Source organism: Cheilinus undulatus, linkage group 5 (genome assembly GCF_018320785.1).
Source record: "Cheilinus undulatus linkage group 5, ASM1832078v1, whole genome shotgun sequence".
NCBI classification, from domain to species: Eukaryota; Metazoa; Chordata; class Actinopteri; order Labriformes; family Labridae; genus Cheilinus; species Cheilinus undulatus.
This window is the reverse complement of record NC_054869.1, coordinates 30,484,142-30,510,502: the sequence shown is the minus strand read 5'-3', so window position 1 is coordinate 30,510,502 and position 26,361 is coordinate 30,484,142. Positions and strand designations below refer to the sequence as shown.

Below are 26,361 nucleotides of genomic sequence, written 5' to 3'. Positions count from 1 at the left end.
TGGATATTCTATAATGTTTGAAATGTACAAATACATGTAGCACTTTTAGATGAAAAATAGGTTGTTAGAGTATGACTCAGATAGATTTTACATCACGTTTATCTCTAATTTATAATAAAAGACAGATTTGGACTAGCATCCCCGATCTTCATTTCTCATAAAGTGCGTTTTCATAAGGTATTTTCAACTCTTCTTTCCCTTCATGTGAACTTAAGCTTGTCCTGCTGTACGCTTTAAAAAAGCGTCCTTAGACCTCCTTCTCACTCTCCATCTATCACGTTTTTCTCCATTTCCCTCGACACAGGCTTTGGTAACTGATGGCAACCGATATCTGACAGCTGGTCAGTGGAGGCTAAACCAGGTTAAGAACACTCAGTGGGTGTGTGTGTGTGGGTGTTGAATGGGTGAATGGTGGTGTGTGTGCACCCAAGTGCGCATCGGGGTGCTGAAATTAAATGCGAATGGCTGATGGACTGCCAGGTTGGGGGTGAAATCCACACACACACAGACACACAGTTTTGAGGTTGTCTTAAACCAAACTGACAGGGGTTGTCTGCGATGGTGCGTTGCATTTCTGCATCCAGCTGTCACACACACACACACACACACACACCCACCCCTACACACACACACTCACACCGGCTCTCTTTCTTCTATACACACACGCACACACACGTGGTGAAGGTGAAGGTGGGTGATGGCTGTGACAGAGCCTGTGGTTCCGCCTGGCGTCGTTTCGCCTTTACCTCTGTCTTTCTCCGTCTCCCTGTAGCAGCTAACACACCTCTGACAGCTGTGTGAGAGAGAGTGTGTGTTACCTTTGTTCCTTTGAGTGAATTTTTGTCTGTTTTCTCTCTTCCTGAACTTCTTTCTCATTTTGCTTTTTTTTTTTTAAACTCTAAACTGCTTGATTGTTTACTATTCTACATTTTCTTTCCATCCTTTACCTCTGTGCAGTGTTTGTCTTCTATCAAACATCTCTCCCCTCCTCTGTCTCTCTTTATGTCACATACACCCCTGCTGTCAGCCACAGGCTGGGCCTGCGCTGAGGGGAAATGCTGTAAGTGACAACTTCCTCCAAGCAAAGAGAGAAAAATTTTCCTTACCTGTTTTTTTCCTCGTCCTGCTCCCTCTTCCATCCTTTCTTTCGTGCCTCGTATTCTCCCAGGGGATGATTCCTCTCATCTTGCCGGCGGTGCATGTCTGTTGTGTGTATGTGTGTGTGTGTGTGTGTGTGTGTGTGTGTGTGTGTTCTCTATTGTCCTTTGAATTTCCCCTGAGACCGCCACTTTCCTATAGTACACTCTGATAAGACAACTTGTCCTCGCCGCATTTTGCAACACAATGTGAGTGAGTGTTTGTGTTTGAGGGTGACATAAAGGGAGAGCTTTTGCTTCAGAGATCACCTTCTTTTCTTAAAGAGGGCAAACCATGAGGGGTCAGCAGCAGAGGCTGAGGAGATGCAGGGAGGTAAACCCTAGGAAACATTAGAGACCCAGCACAAAGCATCTTGTTGCACAACACAGGGATCCCACCTATTTTCCAGTTGACACAGCTGTGGTTTATTCCACCAAACAATCACATCGTTTTAATGGCAAATAGAGTTGCACTTCTGTCAGGGCATTTGGTGTCAGAAAGATGTCAAAAGTCAGAAATCCAGTCAGTCAGTTCTGACTTTACACTGTTGTAGATTTATCATTTTGAAAACTTTTAATTTTTTAGTTTTAAATCTTAAATTTTGTAACTTTTTAAAATCAAAATTAAGATTAAGATTTTTTTCTTATGAATTTTGACTTCTTAAACTCTAAAATTCTGAGTTTTTTTCTTGTTCTATATGGCTTTATAATCTAAAAAAAAAAAAAAAAAAAAAGATTTGTCCTCCCGAGAAGTTTTTTCTTTGTTAAAAACTTAACAAATCTTTTTAATTGAAAAAAGAAAAATCTTTTGGCCTGATGCCAGCAACACGTACAACTAAATGTGACAACGTCAGAGCAGACAGGGCCCGCTTGTACTTCAAGAGGATTTGCATTTGTGTTCAGTGCATTTTTTAAAAATAATTTCTTCAATAGAATATAAATTTTCTATCAGCTTATTGTTTTTTCCCATTTTGTATTTTGAGTGTCAGTGGCTCCGTGAAAGGAGAAAAAAGCAGGCCAGAGTCAGTCTATTCGAATGAAATCCACCTCATAATTATCAACATGTCAGGCAACATCCATGGCTTTAAAGGGAAAGAAAGCAGACACTCTAATCTGATACATGTTACACCCACAACAAACCCATGTATAGTCAAGCAAATCAATCCAACCTCTTCATTCTGTGCACATGGGTCATCTAGATGATAAAATGTAGACTGAAACACCTTGCACCTTGCTTTGCGCTTTCAAAATAGGGCCCTAAAAATGTAGATGCAAGTTTTCATTTCTAATAAATATTGCAATCAACAGCTGTGCTGAGATGCTTTAGAAATGCATTTTAAAGTCAGTGATGCACACTGTCACTCTAAAACTCAAACTCCAAATGGGAAACCATGAGCTAAATGTCTCTCTGGAGAAACTAAATCCAATCAGTCTCAGATCAGATGCTCTGTTAATAATCAGTGCGTGTCTCATATATTTAGAGCAGCAGTGAGCTTAGTTAAAAGTGAGACTCCACTTCATCAACCTAGCGAATGAGTGTATGTGTGTACGAAACAGTTGGAGTCTTATGTGGTTCTGTTACAGAAGCCATGACAATGAGATAAACAGGACCTTGACTGTGTATCCACTTCTACTGCAAGGCCATTGAAGGTGTCTCATGGTAACCACATGTGAGTGTGTGCGTGTGTGTAAGTGGTAGTCATTTATTATAGGGGGAAGAAAAAAAGACTTGTATTGACCCGGGAGAAAGCACAAGGACACATAGAGGCTCCTCACTAAGACACACCCCAGTAGCTTAACCAATTTCACATTTCTCCTTATAAAAACACATATGTGACATTATGACAGTATAACACATTAATCAATGGTTAGCTTTACAAAAGTCTACCAGCATGCAATTACTCTGTCAGAACAAAAAGCAGCACAATGATGCTTTGTTCCTTTGCTCTGTGTGCAAAAACCTGATCTATGCTTCTGCATCACATGTACTTTTTCAGTACCTGGCAGTGGCCTACGCTGTTGTAAACACTACATGACAGGTGTGTCTGCACAGCTAATATATCTAAGTTTTATCCCTACTTTCAGGTTCAAATGCTCTGCTTGTTTGAGTACAGGACACCATGATGACTGAAACCGAGATTTTGTGTTTGAGTTTGAGCAAAACAAATATTGAGTGCCAGTAGATAATCAAGCAATTATTGCAAAGGAGAGAATAAAAGAGACATCAGGGGTGATGAGATGGACAGCTCCAGGAGGAATTTAAGCCAAGGATGAAAAAAATCCAGTATTACTGGTAATGTTGTCAATTCAGGAAATACTATGCTACTCAGCGGACTAATCACTGGGCGGTCTGCTTCTCTTGATGAATAGTTGAAGGATAGCTGAAATTTGAACCCAAAAATGGAGCCGATTGATGTTTAGATAAATAGAATGTGTGAGATATGCATGACCTTGTCAACCAGCAGAATATTGTGGTGTATGCACGTTAACCATAGACGACTTTTCTTTAAATTTATGATAGAATTTATTTAACAAAGCAGCATCAGTCAGAATCAATGACAATCAAACAAATAACTATTATAAAGCTAAACTACAACAAACTATTTATAACAAACCATAATAAATGTATGGGTGTGATATAGTAAGAGAGAGAGAGAGAGCAAGAGAAGAGACAAATGTGGCTTACATATGACTTTAAAGATGGGAGACTTCAAACAAAGAGAAGCCATGGTAAAGAAAGAAACTAACTTGTAGTTACAACTCACTATGGTCACTTTAACACAAAGAGGCCCATTGGCCAGACTTCGATTCTGACGGCAGTCACACTAGCACTCGTGTCGGTGAAGGCACTAAACTGGACATAAATGGACACAGCAAAGTAAATTAACAACACATAGGCAGAGACAATTAGATAACAAGTGCAACTTTCAAAAAATGCATATGAAACACTTCCTGTTGCTATTTCTACCAAAACAAAGCCTCTTACTTGTTAGCACTGTATGTGATAAGAGTCTGATGTCCAACAGATTCAGAAGTGAGCAGAGGTCAGTCCATGTATGTTCTTTCTACAGCCCCAGCAAGTTAAAAGTCTTGCTGCATCAACATTTAGCTTTAGGATGAGAGTAGAGCTCCTATCATCCTTCTTAGATGGGAAAAGAGTTATGTGTCCTTCTTCAGACAGCAGTGGTCTTTCTTCAGCACTCCTGTCTTGATGGCATGTAAGGTTGGAAATAAAACTCTGTACTCTACTGGCTGGTGGCTGACTGTGCCAAGCTTTGAGGTGAAGCACAAAGCAACACAGTGGAAGGCAGCTGGTCTGCTGCTTGAATGGCAATGGAATGGCTGTGCAGGAAGAGTCCCAGGACCTTTCATTACCTGTGGACCCCCTGCAGTTTCTTCTCAGGTCTCGTCCTATCAGAGAAAAGAGTGACATGCTGCAAGGGCTCCTGGGAAGATGAGTCTATCAGGTTTTGACTCTTTTTTGCTTGACAAATTCCTACAAATCTACCTAAAATCAAAACATGACAAAACAGAACACAGAGGTTATTATGTATAAAAAGGGGCAGTAGAAATGGAGCGTCATAAAAATATGTCTCTGTTGACCCAGCCTTGAAATTAAATCTTTTAATTGATAGCTAAATGGATAAACACCCAAAAAAGTCAATCATCACTCCTAATCGGCTCTGAGACTCCAGAAGTGCCAAGCCAGCTACATGAGTGTAAGAAGTAAGTCCAGCCTGAACGTCTCAAAAGACTCTCTGCTGCCAGGAGAATCATTTTATCTGGGTTTATAGGCTAAACCGGTATGGCCTCCACTGGCAGAGAAACTTTCACTCAAAAAATGTGCATCTGTTTGCATGTCTCACTTCTAAGCAGGGTTTTATTTATTTGATCATTTATCAACAAAGGTAAGTCCTTTTCAAATTGAGGGGTTCAGCAATAGCTTTGAAGAGGGTTGTGACTATTTTTTTTATTAGTATGACCTCTTTAATAATTTCTATTTTGATCAGATAGGTCAGCATATATGTAGGGACCACAGAGTGCACATTATCCACAGCCTTTTCTCCTGTGTTCAAAAGGAAACCAGGACATCACTGTTGCTTTCTTTAGAAAACCGTTGCTTTACAGTCTCTGCATTAACACCAGATAATATTTGACTATGGAAAAAAAAATTATAGACAACTCTAAATTTTCTTTGCAACTTGTGAGAAGCTATTCTATTCCGGAACACATGTACTTCTCATTCATTTAAATGATGTGCTGTTGGTTGACCACCTGATGATCAAGCTAACAAAGCTGAGCCGCTTGATTAATTGCAACAAGACTGGAAGAATCACACCCAACAGCAAAATGAGATACTGCTGGAGGAGAGCATACTTTAGCTACAGTTCAGGGGTCTCCCACCACACACTGACTCTGAACTTGGCCTAAGTGAAAAAGGGTGATTGTCCCAATTTGATGACATCCCCAGTAGATCATTTCCTCACCCTGTCGGCACTTCAGAACTGTAAGCTGTCTTCTACTAAATTCATCCAGGTTCACGGGATGATATGGCCAACAGCACTCTTCCCAAACAATCCAGAACAGACAACATACACCTGCATCCAATCCACCAAACAAGAGTCAACAGCAGAATAAGCTGTTTGGCATTGGCAGAGAAGATTTGGCAAAAAAACAACAAAAAAAAAACCATACAAAAAAAAAAAACACATGCTTAGCTCTGCTACTCATCCCACAAATGCATGTTCCTCACAAATGTTGCACCATTTAAAAGAGAAATAAACAGGCTTTCCAGCAGTATAACATTTATAGATAAAAGTCTTCCAAAACTCCCTTACTTTATTATTAAGTATATTTTATACCAGTTAACTTGGCCCTGTATTGAGAGACTGGTCAGAGTACTGGCACAAAGTCTAGGCCATATTGCTCCAGACAGGGTCATTTTTCCCCCTGTATTTTAACTAAGTTTAAAAGAAATTTACCAAAAAATCAATAACGCTGTAAGCAGACATTTTACAGAGCATAACTTTGCCATCAGGGAGCAACTTTGATTTAACACTACTCTACAATAACAATACTAATGCAATAACAGCAGTAAAGCAAACTGACTAAGTATGGAGATCAATCCAATCCAGTCTAATCCACTTCATTTATACAGCATATTTTAAAAACATTCAAGTTTACCAAAGTACTGCACAGTAAAATCAAAGAAGTCACAAACACTGCTAAAATAAAAAACAAACAAACAAACAAACAAACAAACAAACAAAAAACTGTTTTCGTAGATACCTGGTTCTGCATTTTTCAACACTTAAAAACCAGTATTGTTGTAGCTTAAATACTGCTTTTAAGTCTCACTGGCTCTGTGGTGTAGCATCATTTTATCATATCACTGGTGCAAAAGGGTACATCAGTTCTTATGGGAACATAAGCTCATAGCACATCAGCATTGTGAATCAATTTAAAACCAAAATACAGTACCTCTGACCTCTGACCTCTAACACTGGCTTTATCTGCTGCAGGGGCAGTGATCCTCCTCATCTGCACAGATTGGCCTTCTGTCAGCAACAGTTATATTATTATGTATTCAAGTTCAGCTCAGTAAATTGACTATGAGGTGAATGTTATTAAAATGTCATGATGCATTTAAATTTAACATCAAGGAAAAGAAAATTCTTTTGACAAGAAGCTTGAATAAATGCATCTGTGACATTGATACAGTTGCTTTTCTGGCTAAACAAAGCAGCTATAACAGATGGAATCATGGTCTTTTTAACTTATGTAGAATATATAATTCTGCCTTCTCTTTCAACAAGACAATAGTAATTAACGATAATGACTCAAATCAAAAAGAAATATTGTTAAGGGTATCAGTATCAAAAAAGATCAATGACCCCCATCCCTACTATGACTACAGCTGACAGAGGAGCATTATGATTCAACATCTTTCAAAAGCAGGATATCTTTTATTGATCTCTCAAGGGGAAATTCAATTTTACACCGCCTGGTTGAACATTTTGCAGGCATATAGACTGCACAGCATGCACATGCACACCAAGAATCCTTTGGAAACTTCTGGAGAGATGTCAGAGTGAGGGGCAGCTGCACAAAAAAGAGTATCTAAGCAGTTGGTGTCGTTAAGGACATCCCAGCAGTGCTCAGGAAGTGAACAGACCCCTCTCTAGCTCGAGCTACTGCAACATCAACATGACTGGATTTGTTTATATGCAGTGCTTTAAGAGGAAAAAGTGTCAGTGGATAAAAAAATAATACCTCAGGAATTTTTCATACTTCAACTGATATACACAGTATAGAGTATGTTTGGTATATTTTGCTATTTTTTTCTACAATGAAATCACAAAATTTGTGCACAAAGACATATTTCAGAAGTGTGCCACAGCAATGCATTTGATAGACAAATCATCCATAAAAGCTGTTGAGCCATGGAGAGGGAGCATACTGGCAACTGGTGAGAAGCCCTGGAATGACAAAAAATGTCCTGGGACACCAAGGGGTACAATTTAGAAGTGGCAGTGTTGCAGACCTATACATACTGGCCCCCTTTAAGCTGTTTAAATGTGGGAAAAAATCTTTGTTATTTTAGATTAATATGTTACTGTATTCTAGCCATTAAAATCTTTAGTGTTAAATTGAATTACTCTCTCAATAAACAAGCCTGTGTCAAACACAAGGTCGCTTTACTGACTCTGACCCACTCAGAGCGGTAAACCTGCATCACCGTGTCAGTAACAGGGTAGTAGCTGAAGGTCAGTATCACCTGCAGGAAAATACACTCCAAGACTGTGAGAAAGTGTGAATTTGTGTCGTGGTTTTGTCTGGTCGCTCTTGAGTGTAGGCCGACAGTGTTCTTGAGTGTGTACGTGTATGCACTAGAGGACAGTGTTATATTGTTTTGGAGCCTTGTGGTTGGGACGGAGCTAACACCTGAATGAACCTGTCACTGCAGACACATTGCTTTTTCAGCTCCAGCGATTACACCGCACCTAAACACACTCAACATTGTCTGGGAGGTTGTGCGGACATGCTTGTGTGTGTGTGACACAGAGCGAGAATGTGTTGCTTGTGCATTGCCTGTGTGCCTGTGTCTGTGAGGGTGAGAGAGACAGGAACAGAGAGCCAGAGTGACAGAGCATTGTGTCTCGGTGTGTACGTGTCTGAAGCGCTGCTGTTTTTTAGGTTTTTCCTGGAAAATATGAAATAGGGCTCCTGTGTCCTTAGAGGTTAAACAACTAGTCCTGCTGATGGACACACACAACACACACACACACTCGAGGAGCCAAAAAACCCTAAATTGAAAACTGTTGATGAGGGCTTCGCTGTCTGTTTCCTGTGTAGCCTCGTACAGAAACCACTGCATTCTTTGGCTCGTCCTTCAGTGAAGCACTCGAACACTCTTATCTTACAGAGGACTGTTATTCAACTAAGCAGCTCACAGCTCTCACCGTGTTACAGTTTTCTTTCAAAGTAATTGTTATTTATCATAGCCTCACTTAGGTGAAGATTTCTTTTTAAAGAATGATCTCAGGACATAGTGAGCAAAACTGTCCTAGAAAAATAGCATAACATAAAAGGAGGTTGTTTGTTTCAAATTACAGTATTACACCATTAAAAAAATACAAGCTTTACCAGGAACCAGCACACTCAAAAAATAGCTTGCTCAGTGAACGTAATAAAATTATGGAAAGTATTTCCATCCAAGTAAAATGTGTTAACTTAGCCAGAAACAATTTTGTTGAGTGGCCTAAATGTAAATATGTTAGGTCAACATGATGTATTTGTGTTACTGTTACTTAATTACCATAGTTGAGGCCAACTAGATTTGTTCTTGTAAAGCATCCTTGGGTTTCTTGAAAGGCGCTATATAAATTCCAGATATTATTATTATTATTAAGGGTAAATGTAACACACTGACATAATTTTCTTGGGCCATTTAAACTTGTATGATATTGTGGCAAGCTGTGATGAGGAATGGCTCAAGACAAGCTGAATGAGTTTAACAAGCCCTTGTGCAATAAACATAGCAGCTAGCTTTTATTTAGAACATACATACAGACACATACAGACAGGGTAGTCTGCAGCATTAACCCCCTCACTCATGGTGTCATACTTCAAAAAACATTTTCCCCTAAATACATAATTATAACTTTGCAATGAAACATGAACATTATAGAACAGTAGAAGAGGGAATTCTTTTGCAAAACAATCCCAGAAGTCCCTGCTTCAGGTGACTGCTTCCTGGATTGCCACAATATGATTATGAGTTGAGTTGACTTTGCCAGGGAGGAGGAGAGACACACCTTTTACCATGGCCTTTGACTGATATAAAATAGAGAGGGGTACTCCTAATTAAGAATATGTACATTACTGCCACCTACTGGTCTGGAGTTGTAAGCAGAGGTGATTTGCAATTTTAACTCATTGGAATTAGGTTGTGTTAACATAAATTAGTCTAGTAAATTTTAAGTTGTTGCATGTTATGTTAAAACTACATGATTTGAAAGTGTTCAGCCATAAAACTTGATTTTATATATTTATATTTATAGAAGCTACATGTTAGACTTAGGTTCATGTAACAGACACCCATGTTGGTTTCTTTGAGTGCAGTAAACATTGTGTTACGTAGTCACTACATTTTGCTCTTTTATAATTTTATGCTCATGTTTGTGCCAACTCTGTTATAAGGTGTATCTTCTGACTCATAGTCTTTTTTTTTTTTTTTTTTGTGTGTCAAACTTCAAGTTTTCCAGGTTGCAAAAGCAAGTCAATTGAAACATTACATAAAAAGAATGCATTAACATTTGGGACTGTCATACAGTTAATTTTTTGGATCAAGATTAATCTCGGAATTTCTCATTGTGAATAATCCCCCTTTTCTTTGCTCCATTTGGACGTATTATGCAAAATTCTCTTTTCCAGGCTTTTCTCACAAAAATATGTGCCCCTGGCCTGTCCACAATGATCTTCCTCTCAGGAGGAGGATCAGAAGAGCCACATCCATTTAGCCACATCCATTTAGCCACATCCTTTTCCTCAGAAGGGCGGAGTCAGGGGCAGAGTCAGACAGCTCAGAAACATTTAAAGCCAAAGACACAGAAACAGCTCGTTCTGAGCAGGGCTGAAACAGAGGGGAGTTAAGACATAGAACAATTCAATACTGGATTTTTTTTTCTAGCAACAGACTTCACAGGCATGATTTGGGGACCTCTGAGACCAATATAAACTTGTCTTTAAAGGTCAAAATATGTCCCCTTTAAATTCCACTATATTTATATGAAGCTGTTTTACTTTGGTCATAGTACTGTCTTAAACTGAGGGTTACTGACTTCCTGTTTGGATACAGACCTGCTTTTATTTTGATTGGATATAAGGAACTTAGGGTACATCAAAGGTTATTGCATGAAATTGTAATGGACTGTAAAGGAAATAAAGGAACAGTTAAAAGATAAAAGTTTGATAACACAAGGTGCAGATGACTTTCCACTTGTCCACTAGGCTGTCTGAGGTTTTTGAATCAAAATAAAAATTTAAGGAGAAGTTGTGTACTTATTTCACATCATTGTGGCTGCAGGGAGATGATACAGTGGCTCAACAAAGGGTTCTGAATAAGGCACTGGATCAATATGATTTCTAAAAAGCTGTTAGTTATGGACCTTAATTGCATCACTATTAATGTAAAAATGCTGACAGCCCAGATATGATAAGGATGAAGCCAAAAGTATTTCAGTGACGGCTCTATAAAGGGTGAACTTCAAACAACTAGATATTTTACAGTGTGTAGGCAAAGATGTGATGTTTTATTGACCACTTGCAAACACAAGACTGCTATAGCATCACGTTAGGCTACTAAGCATTTAAGTCAATAATTATATTGCAGATATTTATCAGAGCCATGAAAGGAAACAACTTAATATTATAGTCTTAGCCTACATAACACAATGTCAGTGACTGTCAAATGAGAGGAGTCACTTGGAGGGTGCTCACAACCAGAGAAATAAATAGATGATAAATAAATAAAGGATAGCAACCTTTCTATTAAAAGAAGGGTTAACTATGAAAAGATGTCTTGACTGCGTTTGATGAGAGACAGACGGAGGCAGACAGACAGACGGGTGGAGACAGATAAAAGAAAAGCAGGCGTGATGGAAGGATCTAGAAGAGGTCAAGGGGAGCTGACACCCATCAGTTTTCTCTCCTTAATCTATCTGTGTAACACATCACTCACCACATCTCCCTAGACACACACACGCTCACACACACACATGCATGGTGTGACACCAGCTATCACAGGCCCTTAGCAATTGGCTTTGTCATGACCTTTAATCCCTATATATTTCTGTGTGTGTGGCTTGAGACGGAGCTCCAAAACGTCGACCTGAAAATCAATTTACAGCTGCTTTCCTTCTTTCTTTCTAATTCATGTTGGACTAGCTGCAGGGCATGAGGGAGAGTCCCACCTCTCAGTTACCAAACTCCAGCTTTAATAATTTCTTTGCACTTTTCTTGTCACAGTGAAACCGTCGACACCGTTAAATGTTTATCTGTAAGATCCCACCCTGGAGACCTTTATTGTTGTGCTTACCGTGAACTGTAGGCGGGCTTATTTCACTGTTATCTTGACCAAACAAAATGTACTGTCAGATTTCAGATAGTGTTTTTATTTAATACTTGCAGTTTTTTTTTTCAATGCCTTAAGCAGTGCTTATGCATTTTACTGCAGTTTAACAGACCTTTGATTGCCTTTGAATCTACATTTAATGTGTTTTTTTCATTCTGTATCTGGTCACAATCCTCACTCATAGCACTGTGACTTCCTGCAGCAGCCCTGACTCCAAGCTTTTGATGCATCAGTCTCAGGTCTACAAAGAAATCGACTTAGGTTTTGATAACACCACTGGGTTTGATTCACACTCACGGCAGAGGGAACATGATACCTGTCAGGCAGAGAGGCAAAGCAGGTAATGACAGGCTACAAAGTTGTGGGGGCACAATGTGCAGTAGACCTCCAAGTTGTCAAATTGACAGATTGTTTTGTTCCTAAGAATCTGAACAGAGAAGTAAAGGTGATAAAAAGTATTCATTTTGGGCTTTTTTTTTTTTTTAAAGTTGCAGTCATTCTTAGAGTCTAAGTTTGGATGGAACCAGAGACTGATTCTAGAGAACAGAGTTAGATCATAATCACATCACATGAATCACATTTTTAAGATAGACATAATATACTTTTTCATCCTCTCAGTTGAATTTTAGAGGCAAAATGTGTCCAAATGTTGCGTTGCCTACGAATGGATTCAAAATAAGACTCCATCCCTTAGCCACTTTGATTATTTCATAAAGAAAATATATCCTGATCCCACGGATTCCCTCTCCCTTCAACCACATATTAAATCTCAATCAAACCAAGGAATGCAATCTTGCCCATTGAGTATATCCTTCTTATGCATCCCACATTTGTTGTCCCTACATTTTGTTTATTCTCTTTCAGCACCTATAGGATCTGATTCTCATGTTTTCAATCACTCATTCCTAAACTCAGCAAACTAGCCTCTATTAAAACTTAAATGTGGATACAGTATGAGCCTGCATATAAAATTATCTCAGCAGCTGACTGTGTTTGGGGATGCCTTGCACGCACAACTGCAACACACAGCATTTAACACATTAGCATATGCTATGTGGTTATGTGCAGAATGGCATTTATCTAAGCTGCATAATGTGTCATTATTTTGGGACTGGATTATTCTCTATCACACCCACTTATAAAACACACATGAGCATAATTAGTGTGACTTCCCCCTGCTGCATTTTCTTAGCACACCACAAGGCAGAAGCTCCTATCACACGTCTTATGTGGCGCTCTGTAGTGGACTTAGAGATAGGAGCTGAGGTGTTGCAGAGGTGAGAAGGGAACGTGGGGGAGCACATCACTTTGCCCCACCGTGTCGTGCTCTCTCATGCCTCTGCAGCACCGTAATGCAAAGTGAATTAATATGCAATGAACAATATGTGTTAACCATGGTGCTTTGTTACAGCGCTGTGGGAGAAATGCACTCTGACAAATGTTGTGTTTGTCCTTACATTAGCTCCCAATCATTTCTGTTGTCACTTTAAGGTCCTTGTGTGCATCTGCATGTGCAGTCACCTGAATATATCTCTGACATTTCTGGTCTGTTAGGATGAATCTGAAAATTGGTTTGAACTGAAGTTACAGACTCACTGCATTATCTCCATTTGTCATGTTATTATTTCATTATTCAGTATAAAAAAGGTTTCACTTTGTCTGGTGAGTATCAAATACTTTGGAATAGCTTGCGATCTGAGGCCAAAGTCTGACCTTACTTTGGGGTTTTAAACCGCTAACCTGATTCCACCAGTATGTAGCACTGCCAAGTCAAAGCATGTCAAATTTTTTATTTATATAATAGAAAATCACAAACCACAGCTGGCCTCAGGGGGGCTTTACAATCTGTAGTGCATGCAACACCCTCTGTCCCTAGACACTTGGTGTGGTTGCGGAGGAGAAAACTCCATGAAAAAACTCTGAATAAAAAAAAAAAAATAACCTCTGGCCAAGAGGGAGGATTCCTGTCTAAAAAGAGACAGACATGGAGTAAATGTTGCACAGCACAGACCACACACACATCACATTAATGGCATGCAAAGAAAGAGGACCCCAAGTGGACACAGAGAATATTGCTTTATTTTTAGCAGTTGTTGTAAAGGTAGTGTTTTCAAATAAATCTTCTAAAGTGGTATTCTTTGGTGACATAGTAAAGGTGTTATTTCTGCGTTCCACAAAAGTGAATCTTGATTATAGATCAGTACCAGTATTTTGATTTTATTTTTCAGACTTTCTCAACGAGTGGTACCATTCACAGTTTAAAGAGTAACTTAGGGGTGCTGACGGCCTAATGGGTAAAGGTGCACCCCATGTATGCAGGAGGGCAGGGTTTAAGTCTGACCTGTGGCTACTTTCCCATATGTCTGGCCCCAGTTCTTTTGTCCCTGTTTCCAACTCTATCCACTGGCCTCCTCTGTGAAAAAATGTTTAAAAAGCCCAAAAAAAAAAAAAAAAAAATTATATATATATATAAATTAACCCTTAGTCAACTTTTTCAGGTAAACGTGTTTGTTTATATACAAGTCTTGTTGGTCAGGTAGTGCTCAAAACTCAACATTTGATAACAGTGTTCATACTCTACATTTTGTGTTAAAATGTGCATAGTAACTGCCCTCAACAGACTGAAATTCTACACTGTGACTGAATGTTTCCATTGGCTGGGCTGGTGGCAAGTAGCACATGTGATGCCAGCTTTCTACACCACAGAGCTTAACAGTTACCACCCACTTTTTCCAAGACTGTACACTAAGTAGCACTTCATAGCCCAAATTTGCAGACAACAGCTGTGTCAGCCAATCTGAGGCGTTGCTGTGGCACTCTGAGTTCGTTAGTAGTGTTGTTTTTTTCCCTGAGATTGCAAATAAACTGCTTTTTTTCTAAAAAAAAAAAAAAGACTGGTAATATACAAACATGTCTGGTTCTCACCTGGTGGAGCTAGACCCAAAGGTGGGTTGGGGAACTGTTTCCAGTTTGTCCCAAATGTGTGCCTGGGGAAGCAAATGCAACTAGAATTCTTTGTAAGTACAGAAGCCCTAAGCGGACAACCATGCATGCATTTTATCTGATCCTTTTTCAACTGACAATCAGCTAATTTTGAGGGATTTTTAGTGCTATTTTAGAGAGCCAAATAACAAAGATCCATCCATCCATCCATTTTCCGCCTGTCCCGTTGGGGGTTGCAGGGAGCCTATCCCAGCTGTCTCTGGGCTAGAGCCAGGGTACACCCTGGACTGGTCACCAGTCAGTCACAGGGCTGACATATAGAGACAAACAACCAGGCAAGCTCACATTCACACCCACAGCCAATTTAGAGTAATAAATTAACCTAACGTATGTTTTTGGTGGTGGGAGGAAGCCAGAGTACCTGGAGAGAACCCACGCATGCACGGGGAGAACATGCAAACTCTGCACAGAAAGGCCCTGACCAGGGAACCAGGGACCTTCTTGCTGTGAGGGAACAGCCCTAACCCCTGCATTGCCATGCAGCCCGTTTTCTCAAGATGAAATCAATTTTTTTAGACCTTTAGAAAGCAACCAAAACTTACCTTACTGCAGGAGTAAAAAACAGTTATGGTAGTTGTGTCCTTTTAGCAATAATTGTTTCATCCTGTCTCTTTGCTCAGTTACTTTTGTTCTATATAAGGTCTCAACAAGTTTCCACAGTTCAAACTTTTCAGAGATTTGGGTCCTGGCATCTTATAAAGGAGGTAGTGGTGGGCCATGAGTCTAGACCAGTTGAGAACTACTCTACTCTACTGTACCATATACCATTGTTTCTCCATTTGCATTTCCTGTTGTTAAAAAATGACTGTTAAATTCTGTGTAGCAGATAAACAAAGACAGTTAAAGTGGGCTCCACAAATCAGAGACGTCACTGTACTCCATGTTTGTGGGTGGTGTATTTCTTTTGCAAGAGATTGCAAATTTATCATGTTTTCTATGTGACTGCTTGGGTTTTCTACATGACTATATACCATTGTTTTACACCATGTAGCTTGTGCAAAGTCAACCTTGGTTGGTTATAATATATATCTTATAATCAAACCTGCAAAAGTAGCACAGACGAAATGATGATGTGACTGGTGAGGACAGTAGAAAGTGGACAGGGTTGAGCATCTCTTATAAGGTTGTTCATTATTGTGGCATTAACTTTTAAGGTCTTTCATTTTGGTGCCGCTGCTTCACAACTCTTTATTTCATTTAAAAGAAAAAAAATTAAATGGATATTTTAAACAGCCTGAACAGCAAGTTTTCTTCTTTTTGCTTCTCTTCTTCTCTGCAGATTGGAAAGTCTGTCATATGAGGTGATGCAGCTTGAATTTGAGGTGGATAACGTCATCAACCTGGTGCCGACCCAGACTCTCCACTGGAAAGTTGAGTACCCGACAGGCTCACAGACAACCTCCAGGCAAACAGAGAAAGTCTCCCACCTCTACATCAGCAATGCCGACATACAGGGCATCGTACCGCTGGCTGAGGTAAGGGATGATAGATGAGCACTGATACTGATGATCGCACACACTGACAAACCAAGCAGCACACATTCCTGACACTGGAATAGACTCCTCTCTATTTCCTCTCCCTCACAATGATCCTGCTGACAACCCCCAGCCTCTTCCTCCAGGTTGATCAAAGCTGTAAAGGTCAGCTTGTTTACCCCCTCCCTGTTGCTACAAGCCCCCAGGTCACGCATGCACAGCAGGATTCACTCTCACAGGTTTTGAAATGGCATGCAGGCTGACAAATGTGCATACACAAATGCAGGTACAGTGCCTATAGACATGTATGCAAATTGGCATATTGAGACCCTCAAAGTATATGCTAATGCAAACACACAGAGTCTCATTTGCAATTTCAATCATCCACTAAAATCCACAGACAGAATGCACAAGTGTTTCACCCACACATGTGTCATACTGGCAGGTGTCAGTCCTGGTGAGACTCCAACACATTTTCCTCATAAGGCATTTAATGACAGCTTTCAATAAACACAAAACCCTCCTTTGTTCCAGCTTCTTAGCATTTGGGACTTCAGAAAAACTCTGAGAAGCAGTGGAACCATTATCCAAAACTTCTGAAAGCACAACAGAGGGAATAAAAGCTGTAATTTTAGTTAAAGTTAGGAAATAATGGGGTTTAGTCTAACAACACATTACTTCAGCTTTTTGAGAAAGTACTGGAGAGCAGGATTTCCCAGTTGGTAGTGTGAACAGGAAGTTAAAACCCAAATGCAGGTAGTTGTGGAAAGGTCGATGCAATTCACCTTCCACTAAAAGTTTAAGGATCGTGTTTTGCCAGATCCCCGTTACAAGTCCATGTGTACATCTTTAAAAAAAAAAAAAAAAAGTTTGGCATGCAGTGCACAGGGGAACACGGCAGCCAATCACACTCTAGTCAGCTGCTCCTGACTGGCTGGATGACTTTTGACATGATATTTAGTAGTATGACTGCATACTTTTGCACAAAGAGAGCCACAAGTCCCCAACTTACGCATCTGCAAGCCGCATAGCAACAGCAGGCATGTCAGTTTCATGGATTTCCCCTTTGGATCATGAACATATAAATGAGCATGAAATGTATCCAGAGAGTTTAACCTCAGGAAAAAACTATATGTTTGAATGGCTGTTAATATCACATATTATTACACCCCTTTTCATTGTATAAGGGATTATCAAAAGAAAAGGGTAGGGGTTTGGATCAGATAGGCAGGAAGGAATGCATTTCTGATACAAGATGAAACAAGAAAAAGAAAAACATAGCAACAGGATCAAACCAGTGATTTATAAAGTTAATCTTCCAAACTGTGTGAGGATTAAGGCTGGTGATTAAAGTGGGCACAGGTGAGCAGGTGGGGCTGAGAATTTTAGGGAACTGCATGGCAGATTTTATCTTTGACCAGGTTTGTTGATGGGGAAAGGAAGAGAAACACAGGGGCATCTGGTGAGGAGGAGGAGAATGGCAAGGGAACCTGGGGACTGGAAATGTGACTGCTGAGGAGGAACAGGGAGACTGTGGCACACTGAGTCCAACAATCCATTGCCAAATCCTTAATTAAACTCTCAACTGTTAATCAATGTTTTTTAAATCAATGTCTTTTTTCCTCCTATTAATGTATTTTCAGATTCAATTGCTCGCTCAGCCACAAGGGTATATCCAGAGGGTGGCCAGGGGTGGCCATGGACACCAAAGAAATTTGATTGACCACCCCAAAATTAAAATATTATGACTCTTCCTTTGTTAAAGGGGATACTTACACGTTGATCAGTTTTTTGGGCTGTGTTGCAGGATGGTTGTATCTTTGTTTGCATGACACATTTTCTTTTGCTAGTTCTTTAAATAAAAAACAAAAAACTAGATAAGAGGACTTATCTTTGAGGAAGATAAGAGTACAGAATATGCTCTCATTCTTTTGTGTTACTTTAAAAAGTTCAAAACAGGTAAACACTGGGGGTGTAACAGTTCTCAGAGGTCATGGTTTGGCTTGAACCTCAGTGTTGGGGTCCTGTTGGGTAGGGGTTCAGTCAAATAGGAGAATAGCAACAAGGAGTCCCAGATGCATATTTCTAGGTTTCTTTTATTTATTATTTTGGACTGGCAGGTGTGACAGTTAACATTTGTTGCTTCTAGTGTTGTATTAAACTACTACATAATATACTGTACATATACATAGGCCTTGCTAAGTTAGTGTTTAATCACCTGAATATAACATTTTTATTTTTTATTTCTATGAACTGCACTATCTTGGGTTTTTGCATCTGGCATGTTTTACAGTACCACAGAAGGGACCAAATAACAGACACCCATTTTTTAATCATTGTAACAACTGATCTTGAATCTGTTTGATGCTGCTAATACTTCCCATTTTTACACACTGCACCTTTTAACAAAAAAAAAAGTGCAACACAAAATTATGCAAGTTAGCATCGCTAATGTCTGTGACCCTCTGCTTTCACATCCAGAGGCTTTTTTTAAAAAACTGCGCTGTGAACTTGTAAGAAAGGATATGACGTTGGTGGGTCTCAAAGCTCTTCTTTGTAGCTATTACTGCAGGCGTCTTTCTTCTTCCTGTGTTTGTTGTGTCTGCTTCATCTTCTTTTGTTGTTTACTAGCTGTCAGCAAATAGTTGCAAGCATTACTCACACAAGTCAAAATGTCTCTAAAATTTTGGCTTGTATTGCTATTTAGTGAAAAAGAGACAAGTTTCAATACTTATCTACAGAGAACAGCTAAGTCTACATTAAATTGAACTTTTGACCTTCTTTGCTTTTATCTGGCAAGGTCAGTAAAAGGGAAAAGCGCTGAAAAAGCCATCTTTAATCTTTAACATTTCTAATCAGACAAAATCTACCATTACTTTTCACATTCACGGATCCAAACAGCTACATCTGAAGCAAGGCAGAACCTCCGGCTCAAAAGTGAGGGAAAGGATGCTTTTCAAAATACTCCCAGTTCCATTACCACCGAGGTAGAGCTAATCTAGCCTGATAGCTCTTCTTCAAACAGCAAAGCCCTGGTGAGAAAACCCAATTTTGTTCAGGGCTTTTGCAACCCATGTCTCTTTCACACACGGCAAAAAGCAAGCTTGAAACCATCATTTTAAATAGCACTGCTGTTAGGGATTTTTGCCTGCCTTTTTTCTTTTAAAGGACTGGTTGAGATCAGGAATCAGTAATAATACAGATCACCCCCAGTCTTTTCGAACAGGAGATTTTAGGTATATTTTTTCATTGAAAACCTTCATGGGTTGTGTTAAAAAATGTAAAATACACAGGGAAACAAATACGGCTGACTAAAAACCATGCAACCCTTTATTTAATTGGAAATATATCTATATATTTAATAGTTTTGTTTACAATACATAAGGACATGCTCCCTGTGAAATGTTTTTTACTAGGAAGACTTTACTAGGCTTACATCAACGTGAAAGTATGAAACAGTCAAGATCAAGTAATCTAAGATATAGACAAATGAATGATAAATAGAACCTTTATTTTTGCCTTTGAAATCTGTAAGTGTTTAAAATATGAAGCCATTTTTAATACTAACTCTACATTTCTTCACTCTTGTCTCACCTCTCACACACAGAAAGAAAATCTGATTTTTTGGTAACCTGACTGAATTTCTGCTTGTGCTAGCCTACACCCAAACACATCCACTTTTTCCTCTCCTCTGTTCTCTTGTTTGGGTAAAAGCATCAAAATGGTTGTTATTATGAGCCTTTTAGGGCCTCCTGATTTGTTTACCAGAGCTGCTGACCAGGTGCTGATAGTTGGCTGGTGGTTTAGGGAGTCTTTTACTGAGAGGGGTCCCTGCGGTGGGTCACTGAGATGAAAGCTCCAGCATCTTTGGTGGGAAGTATGATGGTAGAAGGTATGAAATTTCAAGGTATAATCTTCAAAGGGATGTAAAAGCTCTCCCATAGTCTTAAAATTTCCGTCCCAAACAATTTCACATCTGAGCACAAAATCTTAAACATACTGCACTATGTTGTTATTGTGGGATATTTACATTTGGAATATATAAAATAGCCATAAACCCAAGATTCACTCATATTATTTCTTTGTCTGATGTGTTTGGATGATTCAACCCCTCCTTAGAATATCATCAACCATGTCATGAAGAGTCAGTGTGGTAATGCAGCTGCTTCTATCTTTACAAAAGAACAACATAAAACCAGAGCACTGCCTATCATTATCCAAGCCCTCTCTAACATGTTGCTCCTAATTCCACGTATCCATTAAGGCCCTGGTCTCCTCTCCGAGCGGGAAAGAAAGAAAGAGGCCCTCTTCAGGAAACAAGGGATTATTAGGAGTAATTTGTCTCCTGCGGGGGCTGGAAAAATTGGTTTCATCTTTTAGAGAGGAGAAAGAGTGAGGGAGAGACAAAAAGAGAAGCATATAGTTAGAAACAGAGATACCAAGAGACAGAGAAGTCTGATTTGGAAGGGAGGAAATGAGAATGAAACTTCCTTTATCGTCTGCGTTATGTTCATTGTCTCTGCTTCCTCTCATTTAAACCAATGATGTGATTAAGCTGTTGGCATTAGTCCATTCACTGAAACCCTTTTTGAATAATGATCCCATCTGGTGAATGATTTCTGCAAACATCCACACAAAAAATACAAGAATGAATAACAAAAGTGTATATTGATATATTTTATTGTCTCAGCAAAAGTAATGTGAAGATGGAGAAGTGCAGACTCATCAGAGAAGTAAATGTGTATAAAGAAAACTCTGAAAATGCACTAGCTGTTCTCTTTTGAATGAAAGTGACAGCAGTAGCCAGTCGGTGAACAGAATCAAGTCTGTGCTTTCTCACATGTGGCCATTCAGTGAGAAAGTTTGCTTTTATTTAAAGCAGACAGCCAGCTCAAGTTTGATTCTGAAAAGTTCTGAAGTAAGTGACGGCCACAAACTCCCTGAAGCTTGACTCATTCATAAGCTGTGATTTTTAAAAGCATTGCAGGCAGTTAATCCATCACCATTTGCCCCTCACATTAAAGAGCTCTGACATTTTTACTGCTCCTTCTTTATGCAGTAATTTTGTCAAACCACAAACTGTAATCCCATTGGTCAGACTGTTTTATCATTTGCTGGGTTTATCGTATAGTCTGTCTGAAAGAGCCATAGGTAATGTAAGCTGGTGGATATAACTAAAAAACAATGATCAGTAGCCCAGTTGCACACACTAAAGAGTCAAAGTATAAGGGGGCTAAATAAATGCAAGGGAGTCTCAATAGGACATGCAGCCAATAATTGAATAACCTCCCAAAGCTGATGGATTGGCCACATTGCATGGCTGTCATCAGGTTTATCCCTCCTTTGAAGCTTCAACAATCACTAGGAAATTAATCCATAAATAAATTCAAAGAGTCCAACCATAGCAGGTTTAGTTGTACTGCGAGCCTTTAATTAATGGCAAAGAGTGAAGACATTAGCATGGATGTATTGTTTCATCAGAACCAGACACTCCTTTATTAAAGGCATACTTCAACATTTTGGCAAATTTACCCATTGCCATAATTCCTATAGTCTAAGTAATAGGTTTGTTACCTTCAGTTGTCGGTGCAAGCTATTTTTAGATCAGTGCTGCCGAGTTCTGACCTGCTGTGCCAACTCAATGTAAGCAGATGGTATTCCGGCTTTCCCTCATCAAACTCATCAAATACACAATCCAACAACTCCAAAACGCTCTCGTGGACAAGTTGTGACCTGCACATCCCTTTAAAAGAAGATCAGAGAGCTAATGAATGATTTTTCAAGGTGGGAAATATGTTTTTGCTCTTCTCCTGACCAGCTTCATCAAAATTTGAAACTACCAAATGGCACCACTGATAGTTAATAACTATAACAGCTGCCTGTTGAGCTTATACCATGTAGTTTATCAGTGTCAATATCTTTGACCAAAACTCTGACTGAAAATGTTGGTCTACACATTTTTTTATCCATGAGAAATACTAGACTAAGACTAGCCAAAAACAGATATTTTGTCAAGAAGACTAAAACTAGACTAAAATGTAATTTAGTTTCATATCCATGATAATGTCTCCACTGTGGGTAAATCTGTCAAAATACAATGCATCTGTATCTCTTCAGCTGTAGACAGGGATCCCAGGTTTGGCAGGGTGCAGAGAACACACTACAGTGATTTGGTACCAGATTTAAGCCAGAGAATAAATGCTTGAACAAAAAGTAAAGATGAAAATGTAAGGACTTTTTATGAACTAAAACTAGATTAAAATGTTTTCTTAGTTTTTGTCAACTCAAATTAGACTAGATTTATAAATTGTTGAACTAAAATGTGGCTAAAATTCAAAGCCATTTAATTTAAAGATTACGACTATTACCACAATTAAAAATAGCTATCAAAATTAACACTGTAGTTTACTCTTCAGGGCTGCACAAGCCTACTACATTATGAGCTTGGCCTGTAGTAAATGTGATGGGATCCCTACAATTAAAAATTTTATTTTATTTTTTTCAACTTCTGTCCTTTCCAGCAACCATGTATGGGGGGTTACCCAGATGGATGTGAAACATATCTTATGCCATGCATATATGGAACAGTCTATCTGGCATGTCAGGTTAATGAATTTATTTCCACATTCTAATAACATAACATCTTACAGTACCCCTCGTGAGATCCAGCGACATCAGATGTATTAATCCAGTAATCTTGAATTAAATTGTCACAAAATTCACAAATAAATTCAATAAATAAAGTCTCATATGTATCATTCAGCACAGAGAAGTCAATGTGAGCTAGTGTCAGATTAATTTCTAAAGGCAAAATCCCAAAAGCTGGTTTGGTTCACAGGTTTTCAGTAAGCTCTGCTATCCATTAGATTTGCATGACACTTTTAACTTGAGGTAATCTTCTGGAATGTAGCTTCTCAGGTCTTGAAATGTGATTGGAACATTAATATTCCACACTAATGATGGTGTTAGTGGTGTAGCACATCAAGTTACTTGAAATGAGTAGCATCTGCGTCCTTTGATTTAGTAAAATGCAGCCAAACACCAGCACAGAGGTTTCAGCACCATGGACAGCACCACAGAGAGGACTGACCACCAGCAGCGGTTTCTATGTATGGGAACATTTTGTCTGTACCTTGTCATTATTTATTAGAAGATAACCAGACTCTACTGGTTGGAGAGCAGCTGTGTAAATGACTTGACTTTTTTAGTTAAAAGAGGGTCCATATCAGAGTTATAACGGCTCAGAGAGCATGAGAGAACATCACCGACATAAAGGGATGAATAAAGAGGATGAAACAAGGCGTTATTTGAGCCTCTGGGAAATAGAACAAAAAAGGAGGGCAGAAATGGACCTGCCTGCTGTACTTTCTTTGCTCTTAGAGATGTTTCAGCAGTTGATAAATTGGATCTGTAATAATGTTGTTTTATGTGCTCTGAAAAAGCCATTACACACCTCTGTGTGGAAAAAGCCTGCTTTAAAACCTCACAGAGAAAGGATAGCTGTCTTGGTTCTATAAAATCAGACTTAAAAAGTATGTTTTGCATTTTGTCTGTAATGTTTCCGTGCAGTAACCGGGTCAGTAAACTGGTTTATTGACAAAGAAGGAGAGATAAAGTTGTACTGAGACAGTGTCCTTGCAACTTTTATGTTTCAGAAACAGAATAAGAATTGGGTTCATTGCCAAAAACTCATAAAAATATGAGGAATTTGACATTTTGGTGCAAGAACAATACAGAAGAATACAGAAGAAAAATAAAGGAGTAAAAGACAATAAAACACAGGAGGCCCGCTGTCAAGAACTTTCATAGAGAAAGTGTTAAAGTATAAAATCTAAAAACACAAAATGTTCAAAATTCCTTCAGCTACAGCACACTTTTTTTCCATCAAATCTTTATTCCTTTTTGTATAAAACAAGAAAAACAAGGATTTGTCTGTCCTTGTTTCCCCTTATCCCTTCCTGGTCTATCCTGTCCTGTAGGTTTCATAACTCTTCCTCCAGCTGTTCCTCTTTTTCTCTCAGTCCTTTCCTCTTCTCTTGACCTGCTTCTTGTTCTTCTAGAGCTCTTTTTCTCTCCACAGAGTTTCATCTCTTTGTGGTTTTTTACGTAATTAATAAATTATTGAAACACTTGTGTATCCCTGCTTCTTGAAGACGACTGTGTGTTTCACTTCACAGCAGGCTGCATGTGTGTAATGTGGGTGCACCATAGACAGGGGTTCCCAAACTTTTCCTCCCATTATCTGCAAAATAACTGTGCCAGAAAGCAGGGACCCCACTTCCCCTTTGGATGGTTAAAGAATATAATGTTGCACACCACCCTGCAGGCTCACCAAAAGTTGTTTCCCGACACAGGCATAAGAACAGCACAAGAACACAATATAATATAGCATAGTAATTCATTGTTATAAAGGCTGAGAGTAGAATACAAGTAATCGCCAGGTAGAGATTGTAGCACTGAGTGGACATAGCAAGTATAACTCAGTAATATCTGTTTGAAAAGAGCAGCAGACCCCTAGATTAATGCTAAAATGTGCAAACTTACAGGATTTTTTCCACATAACTTTCCTTTCAGCATGAATTTCTGCTGATGACTATGGTTTTATTTTAAATTGAGCTTATTTTATGCGAACATTTTTAGGGAAGCACAATACTGGGTTTTTGCCAAAGTCTGATATGCCAGTATTTCCAAACTAATTTTGGCCAGTACCAATATTGATATAAGCAGACACCTTTTTATTGTGAGGAACACCAAGTGTCTCTTGTGCAAAGAGAGGCTGAGTCAAACGAAGCTGAGAGAGGATCAGGAAAGTAGACAGTCTGGGGGTTGTTTTAGGCATCATTCAAATTGTTCAAGGCTATAGGTGGCCCCCTTGAGTGTGTGGCGCCCTAGGCAATCACCTATATCTGGCACTGGCATTTAGCCGAACCTCATATCTCATTTTGATTTTTTTTTTTTTTTTTTTTTTTTTTATAAATGAGTGCTATTGGTCATTGTTTACATCTGTCAGTGGGTTTTAACCAGTTTAGAAGTAATAAAACATGTCACAAAGATACCATGACCATTCATTGTTCAATTGATAGAGAAATACAGTTTTCTTTTATTCTCTAAAACCTGATGAATTCAAGGTAGATACAAGTTTTTGGCCCAATGTCAGCAACTTGCATATTTTATGGGTATTTAAGACCTTTTTTTTTTTTTATTTACACTGCTTATATGTATGTCTGATATATAGGCTGTTAATACAGGCAAAAATGTTCATGCCTGCCAATACAGATACACTAACATCTGCCATCCCTTATATCAAGCCAGTAATATCATGCATCCCTAATTTTTTTTTACAATAATGGGTATAATACACCATTGAAACCATTTCAAATTTTCATAAGTTTTTGGTTTTCAGGACCCCACTCACAACGTCTTGCAACCTCTACTTTAGGGGCTCCTGGTGTCTGAGGTCTGACACCATCCTTTTCGTCAGTGAAGCCATCTTTTGAAGGCCATTTATGGTGACTAGAAATGCAGCAATGTGGCTTCTGGTGCTTTTGCTGCCGGCCTCAAGTGGGCATTTGAGGAAATGAAGTTTCAAAGTAGGGGTCTGGACCCCCCTGGAGGGTTTGCAAGGCACTAAGAGAGGGTCACAAGATGTTTTCCAAAATACAGAGATTATTTTCAATGGTTTTAGAGTGTATATTTCCCCATTTTTGTTTAAGTATATGCATAAAAATGTTTCAATTTAAAATAAAAACAAGGTCATTTGGTGAGATTTATGCCAATATTAATGGAATGCTTTAAGTCTGCACATGTCTATTCTTAAATGTACACGGCTATGTTCAACTATGCAGCAATCACCCTTAAAAGGAACCCTCCATGATCAGACAAGTTCATCTTGTTGGATAGATATTTGTATCTCTCATATGTATATTGAACTAAAACACCCACTGGATATCTGCATTTTGAGTAATTTGTCCACTCTGGTGCTGTGGCATCAGTGCCACAGCGCTCCTCACCATTCCCATGCAGTAACCGCTGTTTCAGACTGGCAGCCAGTGTTTGGGCTGCATCTCAGAGAGGCTGCACGTCTCATGCACTGAGAGTTTTAAAATTTGAG

General features: G+C 39.1%; 1 protein-coding gene across 1 annotated transcript in view; it reads left to right on the top strand.

Moving 5' to 3' along the window:
* Positions 1–26,361, top strand: part of si:dkey-215k6.1 (transmembrane protein 132C) — a 438,945-nt gene that overhangs the window by 305,232 nt on the left and 107,352 nt on the right. The window contains exon 5 of the mRNA XM_041787915.1: positions 16,055–16,250. Coding sequence (XP_041643849.1) covers positions 16,055–16,250 — 196 coding nt within the window. The remainder of the gene's footprint in view (positions 1–16,054; positions 16,251–26,361) is intronic.